This window comes from Pelecanus crispus, chromosome 10 (assembly GCF_030463565.1).
Source record: "Pelecanus crispus isolate bPelCri1 chromosome 10, bPelCri1.pri, whole genome shotgun sequence".
In the NCBI taxonomy this organism is placed as follows: domain Eukaryota; kingdom Metazoa; phylum Chordata; class Aves; order Pelecaniformes; family Pelecanidae; genus Pelecanus; species Pelecanus crispus.
Genome location: NC_134652.1, coordinates 11,208,871 through 11,234,423, shown reverse-complemented (window position 1 = coordinate 11,234,423; position 25,553 = coordinate 11,208,871). Strand labels below are relative to the sequence as shown.

Below are 25,553 nucleotides of genomic sequence, written 5' to 3'. Positions count from 1 at the left end.
CATATTGGAATACTTGTTTTGTAATCCTGCTTCTTTCCTCCTTTACAATTTAATCTTCTACCTAGAATAGAGTAGTGCAGTCCTCTGAATATCCTGTGAAAATTGTTTGACTGGTCTGCAGAGCTCCAGCTGCAACTCCTCCATTTCTAGGAATACTATAGATCTAATTGGCACTATAAAATCATTACAGCACATAATAGATGGAACTTCTGACTAAATCAACTATGTTTTTAATGAAGATAAGAGTTTTTAAATTAGAATGGATACAGCATTCTTTATTTATTTGTATGGGGTGGGAAGGTTGTTAACTGTAATGGCTGATTCAATTAAAATGAGGGAAAGTAGCCACTATTCTATAAATTTTCTCTTCTGGTTAAAATTTAAGGTGGTACTGACTTTTCAAATCCCAAATTGTGAAATTGAACTATTCAGCTGACTATTTGTAAGTTTTTCCAGGATATAGATCTGCTGTGGTTTCTGTGGCTCTTCGTGTCACAATCTCAAAGTTGATTTTCTGTTCACAGGAAAACACACATATCACACAAATCACACAGTCTTAGAATCCTATTTTTTCCTTGTTTGTTGCATTAAAATTTGGACTCTAAATGAATCAGAGAGGGAGAGTTCTTAAAATCTTTAACATGGGTATTAATCCATAAATTTTCATGCCATTGCTACAAAATAATTAAGTAGCATTACTTTCACTTTGTAGTGAAGAGAGACTCTTAGAAGCATTGGTAGCCTGCAGAATAGATATGGCCAAAATGCAAATGTTACCCTGTTGTTCTGTAGTCATTCCTTTTTTAATCCAAAGACTTTTTGTACAATGTAAAGACCTTGCTGCTGTATTACTCCATTATGTATTAGTCTTAGTCTTTGCTTTTCTCCTACTGGTTGTTTGAGATCCTCTTCTTCAATATTCCAGATTTCTCTCCCTATGTTGCATTTTGCTCGTTACTATATTCCAGTCAGTTCTTTAACTTTTGTCTTATTTTCCCTTCCATTGCCATAGCAAAATACCTTCTCCTGTCATTTAATTTTAATGGTGCTTATTACCAAGTTTTCCTGATGCCTAATTAACAGTTTTCCAGTGAAAAGCTGGAATATAAAGCACGAGGGATGGTCTTGAAGAAAAGTAGGATTAAGGTCAGAAGTAGTGAATTCTTACCCTTCGTTCTGACTTCATATGGCTTTAAGTTAGTTACATCCTTCTTTTGTCAGCTTCTGAGCTGAAAAAAATTGTAGTAAGACTTTCTACTCCTGGGAATGTTGTGGAGATCTTGGTATTAATAGCAACTCCACATTTTCATAGATTTTAAGATTTGGAAGGAAAACAATAATTATTTGTCCAGGCGTTCTGCATTGAGGCTGCAGAAATTCAACAGTTAATTCTGGAATAGAGAAAGTATTCCTACCACACGACTGTAAACCATGTGTAACTTCAAGGAAGGAGGGGCAACAAGCAGGTATAAAACTGGTGCAGGGGAGGAGAATCAGGACATGAAAGCACTATTTGAGAGTTTCTTCTAAGTAAATCTCCTCACAGCAGTCTCCATTCTTTTTGCCGGGGTTACATTTGATTGCTGGCTTTGACAGCTCACTGTTGGCAATAGGTTTCATAAATGTCTAATCCAGCTGGATTGTTCTGTCTTCACATTTCCTTCCTACATCAATAGTGTATACTATTACCAAAAGAAGAGAAAAAAAAAAAAGGAGGAGAGAAAAAGCTGGTTGCTTCCATTATGGGATTAAGATAAAACAGAAAATATAATCTTAATAATTAAAGCCATGAAGGCTATGGTGGTGGTTTGTTTTGTTTTGGGGGTGGGGGCAGAAAGCAAAAGCTCACAACGCATCCTTAACATCTTCAAGATAGATTCAGAGCTGTGATTTCAGCACCAAGACCTAACAAACGTCGCATACAAAGTGCAGTAAATGCAGTATTCATAAATGTATATGCTCTTTGTGACTTCATGTCAGCAGGGTTCTGTAGGCCCTCATTTATATCAAATAAACTTCAAATGATAAAGAATACGTGCCAGCCAGGGACGAGTATCACTTTGAATTGTTCCTTGTGTATCATAGCTGAAATGGGAAACAGGACTGGCTTCCTGTTTGTCAAGAGTGAAAAACAGGCACATTTTCTGTAATTATTAGTAACAGTGTCAATTTAATAAATTATTCACTCATGACAACAGGATTTACATTCTATTTGCTGATAGCTTGTGGGGGATAGTGTTTGTTTTAGGAAGGTAAAATCTGACAGTAGTGCAGTGTACACTGTAACTCCCGGTGTCACACCTGCACTGCAACAGTGAAGACAAGTGCTGGTAACTTGGTTCTTACAGTACCTTCCTCCTCCATCATGGATGATACCCACATGTGCTTGCTAGATTTTGTGCTATTACTTACCCATTCTGGGACTAGACATTTAGAAATTTATCTGACACAAAGGTTCGTGGCTGTGGCTGAGATTTCCATGGACTTCAGAAGAAATTATGATTGCATGGTATATCAACGGACAAGAGAAGTCAGATCAGAGATTGCAGGAGCATGATGAGGTGATGAGTTGTTTATGCTCAGCTCCTCGCAATCATGGCAACATGGGAGAAAGCGCAGAAATGCTTGAGTAAAAATTTAACAAGTGAATGATATCTGACCTGAGAAAGGAATTAATATGCTGATAGCAAATGGGAGAAGTCAGACCATGAAGGGATTGGCTATGGAAGAAATGTCTATTATTTAATGTGCTGAACTGAGAAGAGGCAATGGCATGACTAGAAAGAAAAAGACGACCAGTATGATGCTAAAAAAATGGTGTTTGTAGCAATGTTCTGCATTACTGTAGATGGTGCATAGATTTTTGTCAAGGCTAGAGAAAAGGATGTAATAATATTAAAAAAGTGTGAGAGCCTAGAAGAGAGTTTTAGGAAGGTGAATGGATGGGACCAGTCTGTTTCCTATCGATGTCATGCAGAAAGAATCGGACAGCTTGCCCAAAAATGAGAACTGAAAAAAGAGAGCTGAGTGAAAAAAGATGTTGAGGCTGGGTGGAAAAAAGGATGATCATGTTGCATGTCATGAGAGGAGACGGAGTGGAGACATGTTGGGGGGACAAGGAACTTCTGTGTTGTGTTGAATTTGCATTTAAGGCTAAGCAGTGAGAGAGATGGGAGGGGAAATGGCAGGATAGCAGAGAGGGAAATCTGTCACTTATTAAATAGTAGCTGAGTTTGCGCATGAGACTCTCTATGCGTAAATCAACTGCAGACCTGTGGGAAGAAAGGGAACCAAAACCAGAGCCTTGCGCAACCGTCACAGTGGGGGCAGGATCCTGGGTGCAAAGGGAGGAGAAGATTTCAAGAGGGATAGCATGAGCAGTTGTGTCAAAGGCACATGTGAGCTCTTATCATCCACCAGCTCCTCATCTGGGAAGCTTCCCTGTCCCTCCATCCATCCTTGTGTTAAGCAGAGGAGCTGGCTCGTGCTGTGTCAGTAGAAGCAAGCCAACACTCTGGTTTGGGGTGATACTGTTTTCAAAATGCTACTTACCTCCTATATTGTCTCTGGGTTTGGGATGGTGGGTTTCTAAGGCGAATCCCCACGTGCACTCAAGGTTGAAGTGATAGTTTGAAGTTGAATAGGAGGCACCAAAAATTTCTGATTATTTGCTCTTAAGATGTCCTGAAGCTAAGCAGTATGTGGGCTGTTGCTTGTTTTAGTGGAATCCTAGTAGAAAAATTATTTACCCATGTTCTACTGATAGAGTAAATAGGATAAAAGAAATAAGGTGACTTGCCAAAAATTCAAACGAGATCTGTGGTCAGCTCATAGCCCCTTGCTTGTAAGTACTCAGTTTTATTTCTTTGTAATTCAAAAGCAATTAAAGCAATAAGAAGAAATTAAATAAACCCCAGCATGTCTTCAGCAATTCCTTTGCTAAAACTTGTGATATGATGTGAAGGAGGCTGAGGCTTTCCTCCTTGATAACACATTAAAAAATTATTAAATTTTTCTTTTTCCTTACATAGGAATAATATTTAATTGTCATTTAAACTGGTTCTTTAAAATCCCATTGTTTTACCCACAATAATCCAAGAACATTTAATAAGTCTTAAAATATTCATAACACACGGAGATCGTTACTCTTGAGACCTTTGTACAAAGCAGTGAAGTGTGTTAGACATATGGCAGAAACCTCTTCATTTCTTATTTCTTACTATGATTATATGAAAGAAAGAAAAATTCTCTGTTCTTTTCCCCATTGCAATCTGTATGCCATTGTTTTATCTGTTGTGGGCCGAAGTCATCTCATACACATGTTCACTGAAGAACATGGAGTTAATCAGGCTTGAATTTAGCTCAGTAAATATAAGCACAATACTGGTAAATTGCTGTTTTGTTTTAAGTTTTCTGTACAGTATTTCAGGTAACAAAAAAGAGGAAATAATTTATTTCTGTAACCCATATGACACTAACAGCCCAAACTGTGTTGCATGACAGATGCTGGTACCTAGTTTTTATATTATTGGCCATTATCTAAAACCATTAATTGCTGTGGCATTGAGTATTAAGAAAAGAACAAACAACAATTGATATGTCCTGCACTGGAAATATATCATAAATATCAGAAGCCTTTGTCACGGTACTGACTGTATGTAGAGAGGATGAACAATTTTCTTTTAATTATATTTCAGTGTGATTGTTTAAAGTCAAGTGGAACTTCCATGGATTATATCTAAAATAAAACTGTGGTTACAGTATATGGTCATAATCCCCAGATCTGTTGTGTCGAAATGACAGTATAATGAGTAGAAGTTAAAATGTCCTCTGCTTTCAAGTCATCATGGTTGTCACTTGATTAAATAATAGTGCATTCTGTTTGATGTCTTGGCTTTATTATTCAGAAGCACTTCAGTATATGTGTCCTACCTTTGTATTATGTGCTCCTGGCAACCAGGTATCCATATAGGTTCTTATTTACACACCTGCAACAGATACACTGTACGTTTAGCTTGCATGTATGCTGCTTGAATATAGAATTTTAATTATTCCTCTTAATTATGGTGCATTCACCAGAAAGAGGAAAATCATTGGTCAGGTACAAAAAGAAACTGCTTAGTATTTGAAGGAATTTGATAATTTTGTTGTAGTTTGTAGCTTGGCAGGTGGTAATAATGCTATGCCAGCACTGTCAAAATATGAAAATTAAAGTGACGATGGGTTTTAATGAAATCCATTTGACAAATATAATTAAGGTGTTTTAATATGAAGCCCTGTAATAAAGACTACCGGTGGACTCCCTGAGGTCCTGACTAATTGTGTAGATTGCTTTTAAGCTTTGAATAGTTTTATTGGATAATGAACTGTTAAGAAGTGTTAGATCTTTCTTAAGCAGAATTTGGTTTGAAAAAGAAGAGGAGAGACAGGCCTGAGGTGTGGCATTTTAAACATAATTAGAAGAGAGATTTAAGTTAACATCTTTGATCTTGCTGTCAGTTTTTGATTAGAGCTGTAAATGCTTTAATCAAGTGCAGTGTAGTCATTACATTTCTAACTGTTTTTAAACTGCGAAATTACTGAGACACTGACATCGGTTTAACACTTCTTGAGAATTTCCAGCAAAGTTATGTTTGTAAGCTGGGTGTTTGCATTAAAATGTCATCCTGCAATAATTTACCAATTCAGTAGCTCATGGGACAATTGTATTTTGGTGCTCAAATAATTTGGAAATCCTTTATGAGATTAAACATAATGTCTTGTAGTTGAGGAGAGCGTGCCACTTCAGATTTCATTTTAAAAATAATTTCTAATATTGTTTATTCAATTAAAATTATATTCAAACTAGTACTTGTAATGAAAATGAATATATAAGAAGACAAGTGCAGTATCTGAATGCCTTCCATAGGAATACAGTCCTTTTAATGATAGATGTTGTGTTCTGTTAACGTGGATTCCTTCACACCCATTTTAGAAATGGGGAAACAGGCACAAATACTTACCAGGTGTACAGTAGTGGCTGAGCCAGTAATAAAATTGTGTTCTCTTGAATCCCTATCTTGCAACGTTAAAGACTGCTTCAAGAAATTTCAGAAAGATCAATTTTTTTATTTTTTTACTGGCGTCCAAAACAGTAATAAAATGTGAAAATGGCCATGGGCACAGGTATGTAACATCAGTGAGGATGGTTGGCTGGATGGTACCTGCCCATAGGTGGCATGCCTTTCATTTCAAATACAGAACCCTGCAGTCCAGGGTCCTTTCCGAGATCTGGCCTTGCCCTCTCTGTGTTCTTGATCTTTGAGCACGACAGAAAATCCAGATACTTGTCTCTTCACTGTGTTGGGCTGGAGGCTACTGGGCGTACTGTTTTGCTCTCGTTGGTCTTCTAGAAATGTAGAAATAAGCTACAGCAAAGAAAAACATACTTAATCTATTCTGTCTGCAGCATACAGAATATTCACACAAATAAATATTAACAGTGGCCTGCCAGCAAGTCCAACGAAATTGTTAATTACATCCCACAGCAGACCACCTGATGTCTTTGGCAGCATGTCCTGCACGCTAACGGGTCTGTGTCTGAGGGCTGGCAGACCAGAAGAGAGGGGAGATACGATGCAAACCTAGGACAGCCTCACAGAGACGTTTCAGCTGCCAGCACTTCTTCCTGCACCTCCAGCGCACATGTATCTGCTGACTGCAGTTCAAGGAACACCCAACAGAGAGAAGCAGTCTCTCTGGTGACCCTGACCCAAATCATCAGGGACTCAGAGACCGTGCCCAGTAGCTGGGATGGCACTTGGAGTGCTGCAGGCAGCTGCTTCAGGGGAATCCAAGCAAAAAGTGCTGCCCCATGCCGTAAGCTGCTCTGTTCTGGATCAGTTTGTTTTTAGAGGGTTTTGCTCCCAGTTAAACCATATAGCAGTAATCTAATACAGAGATGCCAGAAGCATTGATAAGTATTGCTGAGTTCCTCCATCAGAAGAAATCACACTTGTCATCTTAGCCACTTACTGAAAAATCACTTTTTGCAACAATTTTTCCTTGCAGGGATGCCTTAGAAACAAATCGTGTCTACATGCAGTAAAGTCCCCATGTAAGTCTACCTCTTAAACGCCATCTGAAGAGCTTAATTTGATCCTTAAAATATGATTCTGCTCTGAGGAGTGCTGTAAAAATTTATTATGGGACAGTCTGTATTTCTATCTCAGCAGTTTCCAGAAGAAATATCTTTCTTTGACAAGTATAAGAGCAGAGACTCTTTTTTTTTTTTTTTTTTTAAATATACATAGACCTGCAAACTCAGCCTGGATTTTAAAATCAGTCTGGATTCTTTCCTTCTTGTATACCTCCTGATAACAGTGATTTGCCAGGCCATTGGGTATTTTTCATTGTTCCCTCTGTTCCCTTACTGTGGGTTTATTGAGGTGGTGGTTTTCTCAGCATTACTCGGTGTGTAATCGAAGGCAACATTGCAGATGGAAATAACTAGCACTTAGCTCATGTGTGTGAAAAAGGAGCAAAATCCATAGCTGCATTGGTCCTGCAGGGTAAAAATAAGAATATAAACAAAGGAAAAATAGCTTCAGATGGGAAGGTATAAGTGGAGGAAGACAGGAGTCCGTAAGAAATGTGCTGTGTAAGCAGCACAGATATGGTTATGTTGATATTTTTCCTTTAGGTGCAGGTTTTAAAATGACTCTATATGTCAAATGTGCACAGATTCTAATTAGTGGGTATAAATATCATTATGTATGAAACCAAGATTCAAAAGTAGTAAAATATGCAAACTACTAAACTTCATCACCAAACAAATCATAGAATCATAGAATCATTCAGATTGGAAAAGACCTTTAAGATCATTGAGTCCAACCATTAAAAATACAGCTGAGTGAGCATTTCGTAGAGGTCCTTCCAGAGGCCGGAATAAAATTCTGGGGCAGAGCTGGGACTTGAACCGCAGCCAGCCCAATGAGCTATGGACTGTCCCTTCCCTCCGCTCCCGGTCCCTCCATCTCCAAGTAGCTGCTTCAGATCTCCAGAGTCCTGATAGAAGAAACATCCTTTTCTGCAAGGAAAACCACTATCATGACAAAACTGGTGTGCATTAGATATCACACGGTTTTCTAGTTGTAAATTACCCACTGAATAAACTAACATTGTCTTGAAAGGATTTTTCGCTCTCCAAATTACTACCTCTTGGAGAGATATTCCATTTTCAAGGGAAACTGAAGCTTTGTGAATAATTTTGAATTCATTTTGCCTCCTTTTATAGATCAACTTTTAAAAGATTTTTTTGGTTTTGGTAGAAATGTTGAACAATAACTTTCTTCAGCAATCTCAATATTATTATTTTTTAAACCTCGGTACTTTCAGCCTCCAACTTTGCAATACAGTTCTTTTATATGGCATTTAGTTTTTGAGAGATTTAGTTGGTAAAAAAATCAGAAACGTTGAAAGGATGAGCTAATTAATGTTTCCTTGGCCCATCTCAAGTAAGCTATTGTGTTGGAGTTTTGCCACGTTTGTAATTTATGCCTGTTAAACCTTTTTTTTTTTTATCATCTATTACTGACTTCTAGGCTTCTGTTTGCACTTACTGTCTGTAACAAGCATTTCATTTTATATGGAGAAAAAATGGTTTCAGTTACTTTTACTGTACCCAAAAAGGAGAATGGGATTTGCAAATGATAAATGGGGAAGTTGACTAGCTAACTAATAAAGATTTGTCTTAATCAAGTATGATTTGTCAGAACAGGAGCGCACTGGGGTCAGGGCACACGCAATGAATAATACAGCATTCACTGGAGAAAAGGACCAGGCAAAAGGCCTCATAAATATGCTGCGATTACCCATTGCTAATTCGTATTCAAAGAATGAGTTGCACTGAAGCCAGCTTCGAGGTTGCTGAGCTGTTCACCTGCTTTGTGGGCTTTCCGATGTTTAAGAAAGTTTTTTATATATCTGTATACTGTTTTCGGAATGCTTTATTTTTGCACTGACTGCTACATTTTTTGGTCAATGATTTTAAGCATTATTTATTAATCATCCTCTAGGTTTGTTTTATTTTTCTAATGTCTGGACACTATTTTATTCCTATTTTTCATTGTTTAAATATGAATGTGAATACAGCAGGAGATGGTTCCATTCACATTTACAATGAATTGCTGAACAGTGCAAGAAAGGTTAAAACAGTCTTTAGCTCTATGGAAGTATTAAAGATCAAACAAGCATAGACTTTTTGCTTGTGTGGCCAGCTTTCCTGACTTTCTAATCATTCTGTGGATTCAGGATAAACCTGGTACATCAGGATGTTGGCAGAAACCTGAACAACCCCAAGTGTCATTTTATTTGGCTCTGGCTTTGTTTTCATTTGTTGACATTGCTTTTTGCTTCAAGGAGCCACTTCTCTGATTGAAACAGTTGAAGGATACACTCTTCTCATAGATTTTCTGATGTCCAGAAACTGAGATACTGCAAAGAACCTTGTTCCTATTGATAAGTTTTATTCTTCAAGACCCATTTACATAAATGGGTCATGAAGATTCAGTTAAAAAAAAAATACAAAATTGTTTCAGTGCTTACAGATATAACTAGCAGACTTTGTTATTCATCTTTGTACAGTTTAAATATCATATGCTGTGGTTTTGTGTAGGTAAATAAGTTTGAAAAAAATCTCTTACTCCACACATCAATTTTAAAACATATTTCAACATTTCAAAACATTTTTTGCACTTTTGAAAACCTAAGGTGACTTTGTTTTCTGTTTGCTGGTTGGCTGGTAGTCTGTCTCATCTATTTTGTGCTCAACTCTGTGTCTTGAAGTGCATTTATTGCTTTAAGAGTAAATCAGCTATAGAGGTAGGGCCAACTTTACGAGCCTCAAGCTGCTGAATGCAGGAGGCTAAGTTGCCAACTCTGCCTACACATTTTAAGTTTTTGATATAACCATTACTGCAGGGTCCAAAATAATTATTTACACTGCTTTGAATATATAGCAAACTTAGTAGATGGTGGAGCATTTTTGACTAAATTATGACTATGAATCCAGCCTTAGTTAGATGAACCAAAGATCACTGTTGTGTCATCTCAGCGCTGTTTGGAGTTGTAGGTTTAATTAGGTGATGGTTTGTGGATCAAGTTTTAGAGGGTACGTTTCTGCAACTTAATTTAGATGCAATCAGGATTGTTAATACTCTCCCCTGCTTTCAGAAAAGTTCAAGATTGGCAGTACTGTAATGCAGCAGTGTCTGTTCCCTGCACCACAGCTCAGAGTGAGCAGGGACTTCTTCTGTCCTGACAGCACTTAAAGGAGTAGGAAAAGAAGATACTGAGCTTTGGTTCCCAACTTCACTTACATAAGTGATTGAAACAGGGGTGGCAAGTTGTTTACTTATTGATGCACTAAGCAAGGATTTCTTTTGCCGTAGAACTTTTTTTGGTGGGGATGGGGAGAGAAGGTGCGAAGGGAGGAATTTGGAGCGGGTGAGCATTGCCGAGCTGGTGCATGGCTAGAACAATGGCTGGACTTCAATGTAGACAAGCGCTCAGGAGAATCAAAGTCTGCCACCTCCTGTGAATGTTGCTGTGAGGATGTTAGTGAGGGAGCTCAGATAGATGGGTGATGGGAGCAGACAGAAAAAAACACATCAGTTAGTGAGAAATGAGTAGTTTTATACCAGCAGATTGATGTGAGTTAAGATTTCAGAAAAGGTATGAAACCTTAGAAAAAGAAAAGGCTACTAGAGGTGAAGTTACTAGGTCTGTCATATATTGTCATTCTCCTTTCTTTTTCCTATTTTCTTCTCATTCATCTGCCTTTTTCTTCCTGGGGAAGGACAGAATAGGCCTGGACCATGGGAGGTATTGGTTATGAAATGCTTCCAGTTTATTCTTAAAGGCATGTGGCATCTTCCTCAAATATCTTTTCTTCCTTATTTTGAACAAAGCACAAAGCTGGAATTCTGATTAGGTGTTCTGGATGTTTTTCTTTCTGGTTTCACTGACCTCAGGATCAACGGACCCCTTTTGCTGTTGGCCAATGAAAATAACGTCATGAATATCCTTTATAGCTTATAGGTACCTTTTTCATTTGAAAAATGTTTGTATTTTAAGTTTGGTGGACATGCTGGACTTTGGATGATTGGGAGGTATTTTTAGGTGGTTTTTGCTTTCACAGTAAGACTGGGCAACTTCTTTTATCCTCTCTTGCAACTGAACTTCTGACAGGTCTGGAAGTGTTGGATGTCCTCGGTGTATGCTGTTGACTGTCAGTACTCTTTCTACTGGTTCAGCATTTGCTGAAGCGGCCAACTAGTCCCTACAGCATGTAGCTAATTTTTATTTTATTGTGTTAAGTGACCACTTAACAGCATGCAGATTAACTTCTCTGCTGCAAATTCTTGAGGCATTTGAGCACCAAGTCTCATGGTTCACTGTTCTGTTAATGCTCTACAAATTGTCTCTCCATTGGCTTATAGCCATTATATTATCCTTCATTTATCTGTATTAACCTGTACTTGTCGTTTAGTAACTTTAATGATCTAAATCCTTCTGTCTCTAATTGTATTGGCTGTTCAATGTAAATATATATCAACTGTGAACTTGTAAATTTATAGGACTTTTACCGGTGTCCCTACACGTAAAAGATATGTCATCACTTTCTTTATTAACTTTCTGCTGTCAGAAGCATAAAGCATTTGACTCAACCCTGAATTCTTCTAACTCCTGCAACATATATTTTCCAAGTTTGTAAATCTACTTGCTGTCACCTCTGAACAGCTAGCATTTAATGCTTTCTAGCATTTTTTCCAGAAACTGCCGTTGATGATTTATCTCTTCTAGTCTCCTAAAATCTAAACTTTTAACCTGTCCAAAATGGAGCGGCTTTTGGAAAAAAAAGTGTCCCAGGCTTGAATATGTTTACTGAGCTTCTGCCTATGTCAGCATAGTTCTCCAAAAATCTTCCACAAGCTTTTGCTACATCTTCAGAGAATGAGATGTCTCTGTGCAAGGGCAACACAATTGTGCTCCCTAAATGGTGTTATTCACTAGGCAAGGCTGAGGATCTCAGGGTGGAAGTGTTCTCCGATTCCTCCTCTCACAACACACGGTGTTTTTTTAATTTATTTCATGATTCTGTAGATCAGCCATGTTGATTTTTAACATGATCTTCTGCTTTTCCCAGTGTAAATTAGTTTGTCTTTTCCCACCTCTAATTACGTAGCTCACGTGCATTCATTGTACGTATGATGAGATTGGGCAAATCATACTTCCAGCCATCCTCTCCATGATTTGGTTGTTTTTAAGCTTTTTTCACATTTTAATCTATATCAGAATATCTGCTGCCTCTTAGGAAATGTATTTATATATACACACACACAGAGGGTACACTTGGAGAGGAAAAGTGCTGTATAAACCATGTTGGATTATTTTATTTTTCATATGAAAAGAAAAAGTAGGGCTCTGTCTTCAAAATTCATAAAATGCATGTTTGTTTATCCAAAATCCTGGAGAGGCTCATTCTGTATCATTCCTGTCTCTTGAGTAAATATATTAGTCATTCTTAAGGAAAAAAGTATTACTGACTTGAGTGATTAGAAAAAGCTCTTTCAAAATCACTTTAGCTGATAAAGTAAATAAATGCTTAAATGGCTGGAGGCAAAAAAAGGAAAAGAAAAACCAGTCAAGCACAACTTATTTTGCATCCTTGATATGTGTGTAGGTATTAGAAATCAAGCTTTGTGGAACATGTATTAAATAATTATGATTTGTACATATAAATAAATACTGCATATAGGTTATAGGCAAATTCCAAATAAGGGGATATGCAGGAGTGTAAAGCATTGTTTGAAGTGATCATTGCCTTTTGGGTTTATCTCAGTATAAAAGTTGAAAACCATGTGCCAGTTTTTGCACAAGTGAAGGGGGAAGTTGGGTTTGCATTTGTTGTTTTTTGGGAGGGGTTGTTTTTTCTTCAGTTGGTGAAAGCATCTTCGTTCTTCTAATTATGTTCAGTGGTTTAGGATAAGAAATGTTATACTTTTTTGCATAACACAGTCTCATAGAACCAGGCACCATTTGTGTTGGACCCACAACATAGCATTATTAAAGTGTTCAGCACTGAAGAGGCTGATTTCCCATACCTTGTTCAAACACCTTTAAGGCAGAATACATTTAGAGATGTGAATTTTAGCATTCACCCTTTAAGGCTGATGCGTGTTAATATTAAGTTATGTACTTTCTCAGAATTTTTTTCCTGTTCATCACAGCATTGCTTAAGACTGAGGTAATTGCTATATCGAATATTCCTGCCCTCTGTCAGTACACAGATAATAATGATGTAAATGCATTCACCCTGCTGCTTCTCATAGTTTAGCTGTAATTTTAGAACATAATTTTATGCATCTCTTTGGGAATGTCAGTTAGAAGAGGCAGCACCATGCAGTCTTTTGTAGGGCTTGGGACTGCACTGTACTGAACATTGTCTGTACATGCCAACTAAAAGGGTGGGATAATCCCAAATAATTGAGGTTGTTAAGATTCTATGGAAATAACACCATTAATGGCAACATGCAACACCCTTCAGTTTGTGTATTGGTCTTAATTCATGCATCTGCTCTACAGTATATCTTAGAAACCTGACCTTTTCACATACTGTAGTAGCATCGTCAATGATTTGCATTATAAGTAGTCTGGAAAGATCTATATAGCACTGTTGCACTAAAAGCATGAATCTGCCACATAGATGAAGGTTTTAACTGGCAGGAAAACATCAGAGTCATGGGGAAACTTGAAAAATTACGGCAAGCAGATAGCAATGATATCAAGCTTGTAATTAGCTATATTGTGGGCTAATGTTACCTTTTTTCCAGTCCCAGGCACCTTCAGTTGCAAACTATGTGAGGAGACATGTCTTCATATCATTTATAAGTCTGTATTTATTTATTAATATTTTTGTTTGACTGTCTTGACCTTCCAACTAAAAATCAAGTTTCACTGTCATCAGTGAATTTTCTGAGTAGAACAAGGATATGAAGAGGTTCTGTGGATGAAGGTGTCAATTTATGTTTGCAAACTTATTGTGAGATTATGTTACCTCCGTTACGTCTCTTTGTTCAACTTATGTTGTTATTTTAGCCCAAAAAAGGCCAAAGATCATCAACTACAGTGCATGTAGAGTAAAGCTGCTCCTGTAAAATTGATGATCCGTCCAATTATTTATCTATAGAGGCTGCTGGGAAGAAATGCAACTATCTCAGTTCTCAGACCCCTCTGCTAGGTTGAACTTCATGGCTGAAGGTTTAATCCCTAAGTGTCATATCAACAATTCATTCTGTGATATTCTGGCTGACATGCTCTCCTTCCTTATTTATTGATGTCTTCAGTCATCGACAATGAGAGGAAAATACACTATTCGTCAAAGTGACGGTGTTTTACCCTCACTTACAGTTGATGCTGCTGTCACATTGATGGTTGGAAAATAAACTCAATCATTATAAAAAGCTAAGAGTGTGAACTTGCCAGTGACAGGAAGAAGATGAAAAAAACCCCCACAGTAACTTGCTTAAAATTGCTGTAATAAAAATAGAGCTGTTTCCCATAAAGATATTTTGAGCTTTGTTTGTGAAATACCAAGCCATTTTAGCCATTTACTTTACAGTTACTCCTTTGAAGAAAAATCTGCTCCTCACACCCCTTTATGTCTATGCAAAGATACGTATAATTTTTAGCAATAAATATTTGTTATCATTCCACCTCATGCTACTTGGTTAGTAATTTGTTGATTTTTTCCTCTCTGTTTTTAAGGGAATTTGCTTTGTTTTTTCTATTCCAGATTACATTGAATGCATGTATCTGTTTGTGCATTACAGTATTTTGAGTGCTTTGATGAGGAATAAGCTCAGTATAGTTTCACCCAATAAGTCCTTTCACATGCAAACATAGGCAAAGCTCTGTCTTGAATCGCTTTCTTAGGCTACCATTTGTATAACTGTACTGCACCTTACAGCTTTTTTAACTCAATAACCACGTATCTTACCACATTTCACCTTTGGGAGGCATTGTATATACAGCTAAAAGTAAAGAGCATCAAGCCAAGAGGGACAAGATAGCATAATGAGGATGTCAATTTGTGGTCAGATATCTGAGGAAATATTTATCTTACTTGTACTGTACTTGGCAACAGAAAGAGAAATATATATGTAATGAATTTCCTTAGACTTTATCTGGCAGAGTGTGTACCTTGTGTTAAATGGATTTAGAAAAAAAAATGCTTGTCTCAAATTTTTAAAGTTTGAGGTGATTCTAGTTTGGATTGTTTCCTGAAAATGGACTGTATCTATTAAAAAAAAAAAAAAAAAGAATAGTCATGTTTGCTCTGCTAAAATATTGGTGAATTTTTAATGATTAAGTTTCTTGAGGCCTCTCAAATAATGACATTTTAAGATCCCACTCATTCACTAGAACAAAATCAAGGCATGATTTTGGTTGTTTATGAAAAAAAAAATCACGTTTTTGTAGTTTCACTCAGTTTTGGTGCGTACCTCTGGCAAGCTAGCTAAGTAGCCTAAATGAATGTGCACAGAAATGCCGGTTGTCTCACACGTGCTGTGTGTCCTGAGGCAAGCTACAGCTGCTTCAGCTCCTTGTGTCTGTTTCCCCATCTGTAAAATGGGAATGATTTAACTTATTTTTCTCCTTCGGGGAAATACAGGGAGGGTTTCTTAATGTTTCTATAGAGCTTTGAAGATTAACATCTCTTCTCTATACTTGCTAATATTTCAGTGTTAGAGGAGCATTTGACTGAAGCTGTTTGAAGAGTAAAGTTCTGGCGTCTTGTGTTGTCTTTGTATCATATCTTGAGGTCTCTCCACTATAATTTTGCAACTTTTGGTTCAGCATAAGCTGCGGAAGCAAATGACTCCTGTGTAAACAAATGGTGATGACATTAGATTAATGTATATGTCTGCTATTAAAAACACCAGGAGATCCATTACAGCGTATCCCTAAGCTTGCCGGAAATAGTCCATGATGGAGCAAAATAGACACCAGTAACTGGGCTTAGCCTGGAACAGCTTTTATTTAAGCATCAATGGTAAATGCTGAGAGGCACAGAGAGTGGTTTTCTTCTAATATGACTTCTCAGTGTCTTTAGAGGTATAAGGATGGCTGGTGTTTTAGCAAAGGCTCCTTGACTTCCTTTCTAAGACAAGGAGTGGGCTTAAGGAGCATGTGGGAAGTATGAACACCCAGCACTTAGAGCAAATCTGAAAGTCTTCTGGCCTTTGTTTCACAGACCAAGGGTCAGCGTCAGTTCCCAGGGCCTAGATAACCTCAAGACATTGCAGGGGGACAGCTTCTGGTTTGGTTGTTACTTGTTCAGTTTTACATTGCTTGAAAAACTTAAAATTTAGTATAATGATGTCTTCCTCTCTGCAGTTAGGAGGAGTGATTAAGCTACCACAAGTATTAAATGCCATTGTTACAATCTAACCTGGCATTTTGAGGTCTTACAGTCACAAGCTATATTTTTCATGATTTACATTTTGATTTTTTAATGCAGAGCAGATTGGACAGGAGATGCTGGAAAACCTCAGCCATGACAGAGAGAAGATCCAGCGTGCTCGGGAAAGGGTAAGTTTCATAACAAGTAACTGCTCTCGGATTTTAGTTGCTTTGAGCAAGTTCTCTGTGCATACAAAAATAATACGGCATATTGATTAGTTTCATATAAATTAGCTGCTATTGTGAGATGTAATCGCCATCTGCAGCAAAGCATTTAGAAAGTGTCTTATATGGGCCGAAATCTGCAAAGCCTCTCCTACAGGCAGTCACACTGAAGTCACCAAACCCGCTGCTGGAAGCAAGCTTTCTGTCACTAACATCACAGATAAGTCAGTCTTCTGTCCTTTGAAGGATTTGCTATAGTGTCCATTGCAATGACTTCTTGGACTTTCTATGAAACAAAGTTCAGTATCATGATTTAGCTTCTAATAAATGATCAACCTTGTAGCTGCAAATGCTAATAGTTGCCTCCTTAGGCAATTCTGTATGAAAGAACAGGTAGTGGTTTCTTACACTGCTGCTCTGTCACTGCAGTCAAGATAACATGTCTGTGTCATTTTTGGCTTATGTTGCCTCCATAGGGATCATCTTTACTTTGTAGCATTAATGAAGATGCCCAGAAGCCAGAGTGACTGCACCTGGGACATTCTGCCCACAACGCGTCGATCAGATACTTTCCTGAGTGTCCAATTTTGCCAAAGCTAAGTCCTCCTACAGGCCCCTAGCAGACCAATGCCACTTAAGAAAACTCCTTTATCTGTCCCAGGGAGTTTCTTTACCTTGGTAGCTTTGATTGGTAAAGGCTCATATGATGGCTTTAATGAGGCATTTTCTGTGAGCTGTACCAGTTGCTTTCTGAAGTCCTGGGCATTAGCTACTTTAAAACAATAAGTATAACTGAATCATTAAATGTAACTAAGGATTGTGAGCATTTACCAAGTGTTGTTCAGGCAACTTTGTGTCTTATTTCACCTCTACTCCTCACATCCCTAGTGACTGCTGAGTCTAAGATGCTGTTTCTAGCTGGACAAGTAAAACCTAGGCAATGGCAATGAATAACGTGTATCCCTTTCTGCTGATCCTAAAAATTCTCAGGAAAGAGGGAGTGTAGTTCTGATGACTCTGTACACATGGTTCATAGCGTAACTTTTCCTTTTCTGTGCTTTCCACCTGAAGAGCAAATTTCTTCAATCGCAAAACCTGTAAGCTGCAAGGAGCAAGATTAAAAATAAGGGTATTCTAGGAAAGTGGATCCCATCACAGTTCAGCGAAAGACCTCTTGTCATAAATGGAGCATCTCAAATTTCAAGTTTTTATCATATGCCACTTAAAGTATTTTGGTTAGGGAATTCAGAAAAGTTCTCCAGTGGAACCACACAAGTGCATCTGTCCCAGCTGTCTGTATACTCAGATGTACAATCAGGGATGATCTCGGATAACTTGGCAAGTTTTCCATTGTGTGGAGATTTTTTAAAGACCAGGACAGAGGGTGCTCTGTCAATGCATAATAGCTTTACACTAAATACGTGGAGTTATTATCTAATCAACCAGGGAACGAACTTGTCTTCTGAAAGTCAAATGTCATCTTGAGTGTGATGGTCAGTTCTTAGCAGTTCAATGTTGTGGAAATTAGGAAGATTTTCTTATGAGCAAAATTTAAATGAGTTAGTGTCTCTGTAGTTTGGTTAAATTTACATATATGAGTTTTCCTGTCTGTAGAGTAAAACATTTGAATGAAGAAAAATGCAAGACACAGCTAGTATAATTTCAAATAAATAAAGACCATGTACAGTGCAAAATACATGTGTAATAACAGTTGTGAAGAGGAATACTCTAAACTCTTTTTTTTTTAAAGCCAAAGCGAAGGGATAAAAGCTCTGCTACAAGAGTCAGATAGGTTAACTGGAGTATAAAGGACTCTTAAAGATGCAACATTGTTTAGGAAAACCTCCAATTAAAATGTGTCTAAGGCAGACAAGATATCAGCATCAGCATCTTGTTCATCTTCCTTCCTTTCTCATTATTATTCTTAATATTATTTTTTAAAAGATTTCTTAAACACCATGTAGATTTGCCATTGCTAATATCAAAGCATCTTTTAAAATGTTTTCACTACAGCAGTTTTGTGAAACAAGGAAGTCCCATCATATGCTATTTAATAGGTTTGCATGCCACCAGTTCTTTGGCTTCTGCAGCACACTGGTATTGGAAAAGAAATGATGGAAGAACTACCATCAGATATTTCAGTTTTAAATAAAAACAAACTTACAGTTTGAAACTCTTTATGTTGTTTTTTCTGACCATGCAGGAAGAAAAGGTGGTTTTTTAGTGTTCTCTTGGGAGGTAGCTAGAGATCTTCCAACTCTGTGTGTACGTGTTTGTTTCTTTTTCAACATTTCTTTTGCTTATTTTGTGGGGTTTTTTATTACCATAAAAATATGAGGTTGTCTTGCTTAGAGGAGTTTGTCAAACCTCTAAAATTCAGCTTCCCCTTCCTATCACTACTGATTCTAGCTGTCAGGTAGAATCCTGCAGCAAGAGAGGAAAGTTAGGATCAAACATATAATGGCAAAAAGGAGAGAGCTAGTTTTCTGTGAAAAGGGAGGAGAAGCCCCAAGTGTTAAATGCATCTTTATGAATAATAAAAGACCGATGTAAAGCATACATTTGTACTTCAGATTCCCTTCTAGCATAGATAAGAACTTGGCTTTTTAATGAGCCTTTTAAAAATTATTGTGACGTTTTTTCTTCTCTTACTTGTGTCAAACTGGGCTAAACTGCTTTTCTGGAGCTTGAATTGTCTAGATGAATCAGGAAAAAAAGAGGGAATGGCCTCCCTGGAATATAGTGCTCATCTTTGTTCCATTATGGCACATAGTTACAGAGATCTGAGAGTCAAGCCTTCCCACTGAATATGATACTGCTAAGAGCAGGTCTTGGATGGTGGTATCCAATCCCAGCTTCCACTTGATATTTCCTTAATACCTTTTACAAGAACAAGGAGGAAATTTACGCAAATTTATGTGTCATTGATTGCAACTACTGATTTCAGTAATAAACATTAAATCTGGTAGCAAATGTTTACAGTATTTGGCTTCAGAATAGAAACTGGTTTTAGTATGGCTGCTACGCATATATTCAAGATATAATAGTGGTTTGTTATGGTGAAGGTGATTTGTTATTGGAAGACTGCCACTTTTCTTGACAGTGTTACTGTTCTGATGGATTTATAACACAGGATGCATTTTGTCTCCTACAACAAATTTCTTTAGTAAGAAGTCAATGAGTCAGGTAATCCTTTCAGTCTGATTTGATAATGAAGAGGTAAATATTCAGCTTTCATAAGGAGAAGAATGTTTTAATTTATGTACACACAGCTGCGTTTCCAGGCATGTTAGAAACAGTGGTGCCTGCTATTTCATAACTGACAACCTTTACATTATCATTTACAGTAGATTTTGATGTCCCACTGGTTCCAAGATCTCTAAAAAGTCAAAAGATGTCTTTCCTCTAGCAGTAGCAAAAGAGGCAATAGGAGAATAACTCTGTTCTTCCTATACCTTTCTTCATTTCTAGACTTCCTTTTGTGGGACACTAATAAACACAAAAATAGAGGGGAGGTTTTAATCCCTTTTAAAGAGCAATGGAAGTAATTGCTCTTTTTTAATATGAAGTTCATTTGCTTCATAACTTTTCACCTCCCCAGTTTCATTTTTTATTCAGTTGTGCTTTTGCCTATTTTGCAAGAATTTTGAGAGCCGTAGAACAAGTCAGCTACTTAAGTTTAGCTGTACATGTAGGTTTCCTGTGTCCTACTAAACTACAAAAATGATATTTTCAGTGAGTGAGTGATCCTTACGTGTAAAAATACATGTTATACAGCTGTGCCTTATGTACTGTTCACAAAGTATTTGGGCATCCATCCCAGTGGTGGCTGCTGTATGGTCAGTACAAGTTTTGTATTTAAGGGACAGTATAGGCATATTTCTTTTACATAGAATTGGTAAAAGGACACTGTTTGGTATTTTTGCTTTTTCTTTAAACTACTGTCTTTGAAAACAGTGGAAGAAAGATATGTTTGTTTTTCTTTTCATAAAGCATCAGGAACACAGCGCATGGCTGTCTTTTCAGCCCTTGATGCCCTCACTAATATACATAACCAATACACATACACACATCAATGGGAATTATGGATACCAATTTATATAGCTTCTACCCGCAACCCTTTATTTGTAAAGCTTTTGCTCTTTATCCTGGTTCATCTTTTTTGCCTCAATGTCTTATCTTCCATGGGTTTCATCTTTATGTAAGCGAAAACCAGACAAAACATTTTTAAATTTCAGAGGTTCAGTGGCTTTCTTACACGAGAGTTTGTTGTCGGCCAAAACTGAAGTCGATTGACTAAAATGACAGTAGAAATATCTGTGCTTTGTACAGAATGGAGTACATGTGGCTTTTGCCTTTAATAGGGCTCTTTTCTCCCCAGCTTAGAGAAACAGATGCAAACCTGGGGAAGAGTTCCAGGATTTTGACGGGAATGTTGCGAAGGTAAGGCCAAGGTAGGGACACTTCTGCTCTTTCTTTTTTCCTCTCTCTCCTTCCGTGCCTTTATTTTTAGTTTTACTTCAACCTCAGAATTTTGCTGGCGTACCTGACTTTTTTTTACACAGGTTGCTATGTAGAATGTCTTTGAATGAATGCTGGTAGTGAAGCAGGCATGGTTAGATAGAAGGCTTTATCACAGCTATGGAAAGACTTTTCTGTAGCCTGAGGGATTACCCCTTGCTCAGTCATTTCTCATCTTTGTTTCTTTGTATTTGGGGTTTTTTGTATGTGTGTTCTAAAATTAAGCTTTTTGATGATGCTTTCCTGTGTTCCTTATTCTTGAGTGATTTCGGTGTTTTCAGGGTTTTTTACCTGTTAGATTTTATGTGAGAAAGTTTGTAAATGTTTTGGGGCAGCGTAAATTTACACACAGAGAAAAGGTTGAGATGATCAATTCTGTCTGAATAGATGGGGCAGACACATTGTCAGACTTTGTGGTTTTAGCATTTTTCTTCCATGCTTAAATGTTATGAAAATTGTCCCTGGGATCAAAGTGAGGTGATACAGAAAGGAAAAATTTGCAACATCCTAAAAATCTATGTGGGACTGCAGGGAGGGAGTTATGCAGTAATTACTAGCCACCTTATATTTACATCTGTACCTTCCCAGACAGATTTTTTGAATTAGTGGCATCTCTGGGTATGTGTTCTTTACTCACTGAAAGAGCACCTGGGCTTCTCTGTGATGTCCATATTTCTGTATATATTCAGCTTCCTGAAGGAGAAAAACATCCCTCTAATAGGTGGTGATGGGTGCTATGAAAACATGGGTTTAAAGGAGTTTAGAGCATCCTCTGGAGTGTTTAGTATGAAATTACCCTTGCCATGGGCTTTTATGTTGCATATTTGCTTAATGCAATTTGCTTCTTAAAAAAAAGAAAAAAAGAAGGGAAAGTTTTAGCAGAGCTGTTGATTTGTCACTTGGCTTGGAAAATATCAATACCAGAATTTAGTAAGTTGTTCTTTAATGCAAGCTTTATCTCTTCATAAGTCTCCTCAGAAAAATATGTTTGTTAGTTCCTTGTATACCCAGTTGACAACGGTTAAAATGACTGAACTTCATGCCTTCATTCCACAGATTTCTTACAATTCCGACTCTAAACTGTAACATATAAAATTCTCTGATTAAGAGTAATATGTAAATGACATGAGCTAAATTCAAAATCCATGGAGAAAGGAAGTGGCAATTGAAAGGGATGGTTCAGTGCCTGTAGACAATCAAAATAAACTATAAAAAAAATGAACGAAAGAAAAGACACGACCAAACCCAAGTCTCCCCAGGAAGAGCTCTGCGACATGAGCTGTAACAAATATTCTGCATATGTCTCCATTTTGTCAAATCTCATTAAAGGGGTTTCTTGCTTTATGTCAATTGAGCTGTCCAAAAATCATTCATCATTTTAGTGTAAAAAAAAATCATGCAGTTATTTAAATAATATCATATTAATGTTAAAGTTCAGCTGTCATTTAATAGTATGGCTTAATCAGACATAGCATTTAGGAAAAATAGTTTTTTCGGGCTTTACTTGGCTTTCAGGTTGGCAGATTCAAATAAGGATTTATGGGTTTCTAAACCAATGTATTCTTTCCATGTTTATGCTTGAGGTACCTCAGCCTTTTTTGCAGCACCCTGTAGTCTGTTATTTTCAATAAAATAAAGTATCTCCTCATATTGTGTTTGAATACATTTGCAAGTAATTTGGAGAAGCTGAAACAAAAACATATGCTGTAACCTTTGACTTTGTTTTGTGTTTGGGAATCACAGTTAGGAGTCCTAGTTTATAAGTGTTCCATAAGCCAAATGAAAAATATGATCTTCCTGAAATATACTTGGGCTCTTCTTTTCAGACAAAAGGATTATGTAGTCGAACACCAAGATGCCATGTTTCCGTGTGTCAGAAAGGCACTGGATTTCCTTTAACAAAAATGCTGAGCTGAGTCACCCATCTGGTGAAAGGCAGGTTAGGATTTAAGCTCAGTTCAGGTGAATGTGCCAAAAGAAATGCCTTGGCATAGATGCAGCTTGCAGTAGAAGACTCTCAGGATGTTATTTAAAACCACATAACAGACCTACGGTGAATTTAATTTGTTTGTGACTGTTAGGTAGTAGGGTTTAGCATTATCCCAGCCTCAGCATCATCCCAATGTTGTTTAGTCACAAGAATAATCATAAAATACAGACCCCAAGAAATCAGCACAAATTAGATAAATACAACTGTAAGAAAAATAATTAGCACAGATTGGCAGTTGTGTCCTAATTTCTGCATACTTCAGTACATACCACACAATATTTCACTTAATTACTGGAACAAATAAAGAAAAATGCTGGAAGACTATTCTTCACATCATTACTATACAGAAAAGGTAATGTTAAACTGAACATTGCTCAACTTAGTTGCTCCTCCCACAATATGTATTTGCTGATATGCTTGAAGTCGTATGCCAGCCTAACACCCTGTGCATGAAATTAATGCCTAACTATTTCTATTTTCACCATCTGGGAAAGGTAAAACAGCATCTCTTCTGAATCTGGCCAAATATATTACAAAATTAGATACTTAGATAGCTAGAGGGCTAAATTACTCCCTTTGTATGACCTAAATTCCCCAGCCATGTATTTGTGCATGAAATGTTCTGGAGATGGGGAATAAAAGCAGGGACAGGTTTTGTAGGATGCAACAGCACACTAAGGAAATCAGTGGCATAATAGGGACAGGTATTCCTATCCCAGTTTGCTGCTCTAGCAATTTAAAGTAGCCAGTCTTATGTATTGGAATTTGTTATCTCCCAGTACTTTGGGTATTTGGGTAAGGAATTTTTTTGTAATAAATAGTTTTATATATTCTCGCTTTGAAATGGCCTATACATTCATAATATTCTTTTTTTTTTTTTTTTTTTCTCTAAATAAACCTACTGAGATTCAGCTAAACTTACGGCATTGCCTTACTAGGATGGTATTGGCATGTTGATAATGTCAAAACATTCATCATTTCCTTTTACATGTATCTATAGCTCTGGACATCCTGACATTTTATGACTCCTCTTTAAAACTGTGAGACTGTAACAGAAGCTTAGTGTCATTTCAGTTACAGAATTTTCAAATAATAGGTTTTAACATAAGGAAATGGCATCTTCTGTGGTCATCTGTGATATTGCCATCTCAGACATCTATCCCTTGGCAGCTACCCCATTGTGAATTGGGGAGCGCACAGTGCATTAGAAAGAAGCAGAAAAGAATATGTTCTGAAAGATCTTCAGTCTTTTGCCCATATCCTAAGCCAATAGCCTAGAAAAGCTTTTAAGAAAAGAATTTGGACAGTCTCCAAGCCACACATGGCGCAGTGGGAAACAAACAAACCTAAAAGTAACCAGATAAAAATTTCACTAGATCTGAATCTTTATCCAATTAGCAAATAAATTCTATCTACCCCCCTCTCAATTGCAGAAAAAAATTTTAGAAAAATAGCTACTGTCCTCCAGAACAAAGTTTTATTCTGTCTGGTTCACCAGGAAATTTTTTTGCCAAAAATTCTCTTGTAATCTTCAGATTTCAGTCTTGTGAGTTGTTATCAATGATGCTTTGAGAAGCACATGAACACATCTGCTCTTATAAAAGAGAGTTTTAAAATTTGATTTCCAACAGGACAGAGACACCAGCTCCAGCTGATGGAAATGAAGCAGTAAGTGTTCAGCTCTCAGGTGATTAAGTTATATGATTTGCCAACAGCTGCATGACCAATGTGGCTACAGTCAGAAACAGGGAATGCCTCCCACTCTGTGCTACATGTAGTCAAGCTTCCCTCTTCTTTCCAGGAAAATTATAGAATCATAGAATCATTTAGGTTGGAAAAGACCTTTAAGATCATCCAGTCCAACCATTAACCTAACACTACCAAGTCCACCACTAAACCGGTTAAAGGTAGAGTAATAATTTCACATTCCCTGGCTTGCTGGCTGGATTATTTTTTAATGAAAGTAAAAACTAGGAATCATTAAGGTTGGAAAGGGCCTCTAAGATCATCCATCAGTCCAGCCATCAACCCAACACCACCATGCCCACTAAACCATGCCCCAAAGTGCCACGTCTACCCATTTTGTGAACATGATTCTGGTAGTCCTGCTTCCTGTATCACTTCTAGTCAAAATTGCTTTTGAACTCCGGGATAGTCCAGACCTTACAGTTATTTTTCATCATTTCATAGTATCATAGGACAATTTAGGTTGGAAGGGACCTCTGGAGGTCATCTGGTCCAACCTACTGCTCAAAGCAAGTCTAATTAGAGCAGGTTGCTCAGAGACTTCTACAGTCAAGTTTCGAATACATCCAAAGTTGGAGATACCAATGCCTCTCTAAGCAATCTCTTCCAGTAGCAGTTGAAATAA

At 37.4% G+C, this 25,553-nt stretch overlaps 1 protein-coding gene across 2 annotated transcripts in view; it reads left to right on the top strand.

Moving 5' to 3' along the window:
* Positions 1 to 25,553, top strand: part of VTI1A (vesicle transport through interaction with t-SNAREs 1A) — a 276,823-nt gene that overhangs the window by 154,719 nt on the left and 96,551 nt on the right. For both annotated transcript variants that reach the window (XM_075717623.1, XM_075717622.1), the window contains 2 exons: positions 16,565 to 16,635; positions 21,053 to 21,114. In XM_075717623.1, coding sequence (XP_075573738.1) covers positions 16,565 to 16,635; positions 21,053 to 21,114 — 133 coding nt within the window. The remainder of the gene's footprint in view (positions 1 to 16,564; positions 16,636 to 21,052; positions 21,115 to 25,553) is intronic.